We start from the raw sequence: 9,419 nt of genomic DNA, 5'->3' as shown, positions 1-9,419 counted from the left end.
CACTTCCAGCCCAGTAGATCCTAAGCCTTCCTCAGAGTTATCCCTTTAAGATCTCTCTATATTTCCCTACATTCTAAATTGTAAAGATTGATTGATTCATTGGTATTGTACTGATTGCTTAACTGATTTTTTTGAGACAGGATCTTACTAAATATCTTAGGTCATGCCCCAAGTTCCCAGTTTAGCCACCATTGACCTCAAACTCAAAGTCCTTTCGTCCAGCCTTAGAAGTGCGGAGAACAAAGATTTGTGCCACCACTTCAAGCTTCCTCACCTCCTACAAGACACCCAAGTCTCTAGTTATTGTATTTTTCTTTAATGTTATAATTAACCAAAAATTCCACTGAGGTAATTAAAACACATAATAATTATTTCAATAACAATAAATCTGTTTGCTGTCATTTTAACAAGATTTTCATGGAGTCTGGTGAGACTTGGAGATATTTTCAATGTGAAGGAAACACGAAGACTCTTACCCAGGTTAGGTTCTTTCTAGATTTATTGGGAGAGGTAAATCATGCCTGGTCATGATTTACTGTAAGTAAACTGTAAGTCAGACCCCAATTAAACAACTTTCTTATATAAAAGTTGCCTTGGTCATGGTGTCTCTTCACAGCAATAGAACAACGACTAAGACACCAGGACACATGTAAAAAGCTGGACAGGCATGTACTTGGCAACCTAATCTGGTCTAGTTATCTCTAACCACAATCACAAACTACTACTTGCATCTAGTTAGTTCACATCCATTAAGACTTATTTATGCTCTTTGCATGTCCACGATTGTAAAGTAATTGCCATATGTTGTCACAGGTCTTGCCAAAACATGCCTATAGCCAAACTGAGTGATCAAATATATAAATAAAATGTGCAAACAGTGACCAATAGTCTTTAGATTATGAGCGACTGTAACCGCATCCTGTGACACAGGTAGAACAGATAAGGTCTACCCAATTTTGTACATGTTGAGGTCAACACTTAGGCTCCCAACTCCATCCTTCTGGTCAGTAGGCTGGTGAGAACTGAGTCCAGAGGCCTTTCTGCTGCACTCTGTCCGAAGGAGCAGCAATGTGTTGAAATCAGTGCATTCCAAAAGTTGCCTCCTCAAACCATCAGAAGGCTTCCAAGGAAAAATATTTCAAGTGGAAAGATGACAGGCATCTCCTGGCAGGGTGCCATTGAAGCTGGATTTTCTAGTGCTTCTGACTGGGGACCACAATCTCTACAGTGTGTGCTCTCACATGGGTGATGATGAGGAGGTGCGGTGGAAGAGCTTCCTCAGAGCAGCCTTCATGTCCCGGTTCCTCAGGCTGTAGATGAAAGGGTTCAGCATTGGGGTCACTGCTGTGTACATCACAGTTATCAATGCATGCTTCAGACTGTAACTCGTCAGGGGCCGGAAATACATGCCCATGACTATCCCATAATACAAAGACACCACTGTCAGGTGAGAGCCACAGGTGGACAAGGCCTTGAGGGAGCTCTTGGTGGAAGGAGCCAGCAAGACTGTGGAAAAGACCCGGGCATAGGAGATGATGATGCACAGCAGTGGCACAGAGAAAACCCCCACCCCGAGGTACATCATCTTCACATTGAAGCGGATGTCAGAACAGGACAGCTGGAGCAAAGGGATAACGTCACAGTAGAAGTTGGCCACATCCTTATTGCCACAGAAGGACAATCTAGCTGTGAGCAGGGTGTGGGGCAGTGCATTGGCATTTCCAATCACCCAGGACCCAGCAACCAGCAGGACACAAGTCCATGGACTCATAACTGTAGCATAATGAAGGGGGCGGCTGATGGCCACAGCTCGGTCATAAGCCATTGCAGCTAGGATATAGCTGTCTGTGTTTCCCAATGATATCATGAAATACATTTGTGCCAGACATCCCCCGAAGGAGATGGTGTTGCTACCCAGGAGATGGTTGGCCAACATCTTGGGGACAGTTACAGAGGAGAAGAAGATGTCAACAAGGGAGAGGTTGGCAAGGAAAAAGCACACGGGGTTATGAAGGCGAATGTCAGAGTGAATGGCCAGGATGATGAGCGTGTTTCCAACCACTGTGATGGGGTGAATGAACAGGAAGAGGATGAAGAAGAAATATTCCTGCTCCTGCTGCCCGGTGACTCCCAGGAGAGTGAAATCTGTGGTAGAAGACTCATTTTCTTCTCTCATGGTTCCTTCAACATGAAATCAGACACGAATCCAGAGCCATCAGTGTAATTCTTATCTATATATTGCCACTCCCCACATCCAACAGTTGGCTCTCTACATCTGAGTCCATGAAATTCAGAGTCACACAATTTGGGGAAATCCCTCTTGATCAATGGTGCAAATGATCATTTATCTATGAAAACTAATCATGTCTAAGAAATAAGGGCTCACCTCCCTATCACCGCCCTAGTGTGAGCAGGAAATAGCTAAAGATGATTGATTTCTTCACCTGTGATCCACTTATTCTCAACAAAAAGCTGAAATAGTGTGTTTCAGGCCTGTGACCAACAGCTCCAGGTTCTCCGAGCATTCTTCAGTTCCTTCAGTTCCTATCTGCGGGGCATGGCTGGCAACCCCACCCTCTACTCTGAACTTTTCAGGAAAGGAACTTCCTCTCCTCCTCGCCATGTAATCTGGATGTTTTGGAGATCTTACTTTTTTCCTCTCTCTCTCTCTCTCTTATCCCTTTGCATGGTGATCAAGAGCTGCTTCCAATGAACCTTCATTTATATACTTTAACTTGCTTTAGTGAGAAGTAGCCCAAGCTCCTCATTTTTCATTAAACAAAAAGGGAGGAATGTTATGTTGTGCAGGCAATTCAACTGGCCTTACTTTAGGGACCTTCAGAGTCCTGACAACATCCTATGTCAGCACCTATGTCCTATGGCATCATCTGGGCCAGGTACATGGTGACCTGTCGGCCACTCCCCCCTCCTCTCGCTCTTCTGCTCTTCCCTTCTCTCCTGTCTCTCTCTGTCGAGTGCCCCTTCCCCCACTATATCTCTCTATATCTATCTATCTATCTATCCATCTATCTATCTATCCATCTATCTATCTATCTATCTATCTATCCATCTATCCATCTATCCATCTATCCATCTATCTATCTATCTATCTATCTATCCATCTATCCATCTATCTATCTATCTATCTATCTCCATCCAATAAACCTCACTGGATTTTTGGAAAAAAAAGAAAGAAGGGCTCTGTAATGAGAAGCCTTCATTTCCTCTACCAACACCACCACACCACCATCTAAGATTTGATTATTTCATAAAGTTCACATTGTGTGATGTAGATTCATAGTTTAGCCTCAGAGAGAAATCATTAACATGGGACAAATATGGATTATTTCTTGTTTGTTCATAGTCTCTGTTTCTAAGAGCCTAACAGCTTCAGGGTGAGGCCAGAACCACACTTGTTTAACTAACCGTCATATGGAAAGACAGCTATTTGGAATGCTCAGTCATGTACTTCACTTCAGATGTCCTCTTGCAAAAGCTAGCCTAGAATTTATCGTTGTTTCTTTGACAAAACACAGAGTTATCTTGAACTCCAGCCCATACAGAGTGGACAGTGGGATGGGAAGACTGAGTCGTTAGGATCACTGAATTCAGGTCCCACCAACAAAAGCCCAGTGAATGTTTCTCCCAGGTCGCCTATTGACAGAGTAGGCTTTTTCTGTCTCCTTACATTTTCTTTGGCAGCCTCTCAATTGTACACAATGTTGTGCTTTCTGTCACGTCTTCTCTTCCTATTCTTAGCTATTTCTTTTGCTACCACAACCACTTTATAAACTCTCCACTCTATGTCTGTTGTCTCAATGTTCTTATAACTTATAAGCTTTAGTAGGCTAGGTTTTCATGGTTTTCTACTGGAAATGTTGTATTTCCTTAACTGATTCACCAGTCTTCTCTAATTTCCCCTATCTTTTGCTCTTCAGACATTAATTAGGACAGAGACTACTGCCTGCTTGGTCATATTGATGCTACTATCTTTTTCTTGACCAGTAACTTCAAATACATTTCCCATGTGAATTTTGTAACTGAGTTCTAGCCAATCCACTTTTGTGTTCTAGTTGGGAGCTTTCTCCACACTCCAGTACTAACATTTTGGAAATGTTGAAGAAGCTGAATGGGATGATACAGTCACATAATGAGATGAGCCTGTGATACAAGATCCCCAGTACAGGAGAGGTTGTCAACAAACAAACAAATACACACACAGACCCACACACTCACACATATACATATATACACATACATACACACACATGCTCTCACATACACACATACATACATACATATATGCATATACATTCACATATACATACACATACATGCACACACATGTACATACATGTACACATGCACTCACACACATATACTCACATATACACACATACACACATGTACACACACACACAAACCCATTTGGCCTACACAGAGATATATTGTCTAAAAAACAAATCAAACAGAAAAACTGGAGCAAATATGAACTAATATTCTAGTTCCTAAGTGCACACAGGTCTTTGCCTTCATAGATGTACTGGCACTTTAATACCAGTTTTGTGATTACAAATTGGATTCCAAACGAAGATATTACCTGTTGGTGAGCATTTAGTTCAGAGTGTGGCCGTGGAGCTGATGGCTCAAGATATTTCATGACGCTAAGAAACAGAGATGAGATTCTTTGTTGAGAAGTGTAAAGTGAATAGTTTATATTCACAGCCCGTGAGAGCTCCAGGGCCCTGTACCATGTCAAGTGAGACAGGATCAATGCAAGAAAAATTCAGGTGAGAGCAATCAGAACAGCCTGGATGATCTTTGGCTAACATCACTTAATTAGCTAGCGTTCTTCACTCAGGTCAATAATTTCCTGTAAACCTCATCTTCAACTCACAATGCATGGTGGATTCTAGCTTCATTGTATCTCCGGTAATCATCCAGTTATGCCACCCTCATATCTGCCTTCCAAACACTGGGCTGATTATGTCCTCTTCTCCAAATATGCCACCCTTCCATTCTTCCACCTTCTTTTCCCAGAGCTGCCTAAAGGCAGAGGAAAATACACAGCGATGAGATTAGAGCTGTTGAGACCAGATCCCAAGCAGAGCTGTCACACTCTTCACAAGCATCCCTTACCTATGGAAGTCCATCCCCACCTCTGCCACTCCCACAGCTCATCAGGATACCCACATAGCTGGTCTCAAATCCTAAGAGTCATCAAGTCTTACCCCATAAAAGACCATTTCTTAACATGTTGTGATTCATGTCATTCTCATGTGTCTGCCTCTATCTTGTCCCTTTGCTCCCAAGGGGAAAATGTATCCATGTACCAAGCCTAATCTCATTCTTATCTTCTTCTGTTTTCTCAGCGGTCTCACGCCATCAACTTTGCCTGCTCCATAGCCTTTTAGCCTTTAGCTGTATGTCCGACCTACTGACTAACAAGCACATCGTAGCCTCTTCAGTGATTCAGTGAATCTTCCTCAGTCCTGTAACCCTTTCCAGCAGCCATTCTTTCTTCTTACCTGTGTTCTCCTTTTCTTTTTTTTAATTAATTTATTTTTTATTAATTGCAGTTTATTCACTTTGTATCCCAGCTGTAGCCCCCGTGTTCTCCTTTTCTTAACCAGGCTTGTTTGCAGAGGTGGCTCTTTCTAGAACTAAAAATAAGCTTAGACCATGCAGGTGTGATTGCATACATGGCAGAGTTTCTCCCAGCTCATTCGCTCTAACTCATTGATGAGGTCCAAGTGTCTCATTGCGGACAAAGCCTCAATGGTAGAAATTCAGACCGTCAACAGTAACATTAGCCCACCGAGGCGCAGGGTGCAGAACAAGGCTGAGGACTAAAAAGAAATCAGCGTGGAAAAGAAGTGTATGTTTGTCTCTTGGGGTTTGGCCAATGCTCAGTGACTTGCTATTCACAAATTAGCGCACTGGATGTAGTTCCCGCTAGCCCTTTCTGAAGAGGGATATTCAACCCTTTATTTGATAGAAATATAAATATTTAAGCATAATACACTAAGTGACTAATGAATGTGGGAACATTCTGATAGATAGTTCACTGCAAAAAATTAATTATTGAAAAAATAATAAAGCTCAAGAATATAAGGAAAAGTTGCAACCCAAAATGAGAAATGGTTGATATATTATAATCAACAGAGAAACCAAAAATACAGAAGAGGAGAGGAGTTTGTGGGCATAGGGGCTAGGGCATGGAGGTCCATGGCACCAGATGTTAGAGTGCTGTCTGGAGGGAGAGATGCTTCTGTAGGAAGCCAGGCAAGAAGCAAACTGAAGCTTTTACTGTTGGGGAGAAGAGAGGGAGCTGCATCAACCAGAATTGGCCTGAGTGTCCTGGAGGCATCGGTCTCACACGCAGCTTGCCACCGACACACACACTGGAGAGCACTCAGGCTTTGACATGAGCTATGGTACTGAGGACAATTTTCCAAGGACAGATGACCATTTGGCTGCCTTTGTCGTCTGAGTACAAGAGACAAGACCAAAAAACATGCTTTGCAGACTTCTGTAGTAGTCCCGCTCCTTAAGAGGTCCACTCTGACCCGCAAAGGGCCCACTGACAAGCTCCAGATATCGGAGCAGGCACATCTTTGCATTTCCTCGCTGAAGACCCTGCATTAGCATGACTGTCCTCCACGTGCTCATGACACACAACAAACATGCAACACATTTCAGGGGGCGAAAATTGCCTGGACTGGGGGAACCAAATCACAACTGCCCCTTCCCAATCCTGTGTTCACAGACAAAGCCCAAGTGTGGTCAGAGCAGGAATTCTGTCAATCTGCCTTTTTTGTCTGCTGGATCTTCAGAACTAAGGTCAGGCTGTGTGACCTATCTAACCTGTTGGTGTTGTGTTACTGTTGGTGAGTCATTTCACCTAGTAAATGATTCATTAACAGGACACGATGATCCTGCTGGCCTTGTGGGACTTTGCGGGTGTAGGAAGGTCATGTTGGTGGAGGATCTGCTGCTGCTCTCTGTGACATGCTGGTGGGGGTTGGTGAGGCACCATCTATTCTCATGCTAATTGCTTTCCCACCCCGCGGTCTGCTTACTGGCTTTTGTACAAGCAGACACTCAAGCACCCCAAAGGATGGTTGTAAACTTTGCCTCTCTGTTTGACCAATAAAATGCTGACACATCTTGGGCAAGGTGGATGGGGAAGGGTGGCCAAGGTTCGCAGGCACTGGGGACAGGAGAGATCAGGAAAGAGGATGAAGAGGCGACAGTGGGTTAGTGTGGAAGGGAGCACGTGGCTGACAAGGTTGGAGGAAAACAGCCCAGATGAGAGAATAAGCAGCTATTTATGGAATTATGAATGGGAAGTACCCCACATAAAAATTATTAGAGCAGATGGTGTGGGATGGGGCCTTGGTAGGTAAAGATAGCTTAAGAGGTAATAATGTCTGCAATGCCCCAGGGGAAATAAGGCTATTCCAAAATCTATCAGGTATCTGTGTCTATATTGATTGTAATAGCATGTTAAATGATACCATGGCAATAATTATAGGGCTAACAATAAACATCATCGACCCTACCCTTAAATTAACCACACCACTATACTGTCATAAGTACTCAGTACTCTTTCTTTCTCTCACTCTCTCACTCTCACTCTTTTTCTCTTTCTCATTCTTAGACCTACCTAGAAGTCAGCAGACATTGTCATCGGACATCCTAGCCCCATCATCTTCACTCCTGTTCCACAAGTGAAACTTTGTAAGCAGCTACTCTAGACCTGCTCGGAGGAGCATCTTGGTGCTGTGTTTGGAGAGAGAAGATGAGAATGGGATGGTTTGAAACAATGAGCTCCCAGTTTCTGGCCCCTGAGCAGAAGCAACAAAAAGTTCTGTCCTGGAGGAGCCTGAGGAATAGGGATCTCCCAAACTCCCGCCAAGTAGATCTTAGCAGAAGGTTGGGACCTTGCCAACATGTTATATCATCTCCTCAACATCATTCTCCCAGGTCTTCAGTCAGATTCAACTCACAGTAATTGTTGAGACTCGTGGAAACTCTCTTCATGTGCCTTTAGGGAACACAGTGGCTCTCTAGAGTGATTTGGAGTTTCCTGGAGAGAGTGTCTCCAAGGTTCAAGCTCTGGGCTGACCTGTTCTGTGCTCTCTGTTGGGATCTCCCTACCTCTCCTGTTCTGACTCTGTTAGGAACCACGGCTTGGGAGCTGCAAGGACCCTGGTAGGATTGAGATCTTGGTATTTCTGCAACCCTATACACAGGCCTCTCTGTTCCTAGTGTCTCAAAGAAAGAGAATCACGTGCATGTTTTCACTAGGATGTGACCTGAGAAGCAGTAGAGGGCCAACTATGCTTTCTTTACTGCAGCTGATAGCAGAGTCGACAGACACCTAGACTCTTTACATCGTCTTTCTAGCATCCCTAATGATGGCCGTTGCCCTGTGATGTGGGACCTCCCGAGGCGGAGAGCTCACCGCCTTCTGCAGAAAGTGGTGGTGAAGGCTCTGAGCCCAGGCTGGCTCACTAGTTGACTCTGATGCGTATTGATGCCTTGGTCCAACATTTGCTTACTTGTATACCGTTGAAATGGAAACAGTTAAGATAATTGAATGAATTGTATGTAATTATTAAAATACTGTGTATTTTTCAGTTATGTGTATTCTTAAAAATAGTAGATGGCCCTATTTTAAGAAATACAAATAATTGTACAATAAATCTTCAAAAAAAGAGAGTGGCAATAATACCTTAAGTACCACGTTGATTCTCCTGCAGACTTTACAGCGGGCATGGAAAAAGCAACAACAGCAACCAAACCCATCAGGATGCAGCTCAGCTCACTTTCATTGTAACCAGAGTCCAGAGTCTGGCCAGATCATCTTACTTTGGCCATTTTTAAGCACAGCACAATTTTTGCAAAAAAAAGTATTCAGGTAAACAACTCAGCCCCAAATGTACAACAATTTAAGGCATGTTTACATTGCGATTCTTTACAAAGCTCATCTGGCTCAGAAGACTCAGAGATAGTGCCCAAGTTTTGGGTCTAGGGATTTTGACTCAAGTAAGCGTAACGCCTGTGAAAGTCAGGCTTTATGAAAACATAAAAGATAACATCAAAGTCACTTAGGCTGTTGGAAAGCACAGTGATATCACTTACAAGAATGGGTTTTATGGTCTAAAAGCAGTGCTCAAGATTTAAAGCAGTGCTCAAGATTTAAAGCAGTGCTCAAGATTTAGGAGAGAAGGGTCTGAGATAAGTAAATTCTGGGAGATACTGACAACGCACGTCTCATCAGAGAGCAAAGGTTGTAAAACCACATCATTCCTGGCATTCCAGGGAGAGCAGCTGCACACCTCACTCCATAAGAGATGAGCTATATATTTAACTTTCCTGGCTTCTCCAGTACATATCTGCGTGCACAAGGC

General features: G+C 43.4%; 1 protein-coding gene across 1 annotated transcript; it reads right to left on the bottom strand.

Moving 5' to 3' along the window:
- Positions 1-480: 480 nt before the first annotated feature.
- LOC110539868 (olfactory receptor 1A1-like) lies at positions 481-4,664 on the bottom strand. Its single transcript, XM_021626693.2, has 2 exons — positions 4,601-4,664; positions 481-2,181 (listed from the first exon to the last, which is right to left on the bottom strand). The coding sequence occupies exon 2, from the start codon at positions 2,174-2,176 to the stop codon at positions 1,238-1,240; it is 939 nt and encodes a 312-aa protein (XP_021482368.2). The 5' UTR covers positions 2,177-2,181; positions 4,601-4,664; the 3' UTR covers positions 481-1,237.
- Between the last annotated feature and the right edge of the window lie 4,755 nt (positions 4,665-9,419).

The sequence above is a fragment of the Meriones unguiculatus genome, chromosome 7 (genome assembly GCF_030254825.1).
Source record: "Meriones unguiculatus strain TT.TT164.6M chromosome 7, Bangor_MerUng_6.1, whole genome shotgun sequence".
Classification (NCBI taxonomy): Eukaryota; Metazoa; Chordata; class Mammalia; order Rodentia; family Muridae; genus Meriones; species Meriones unguiculatus.
The sequence above is the reverse complement of the archived record's forward strand: the minus strand, read 5'-3'. Positions and strand labels throughout refer to the sequence as shown.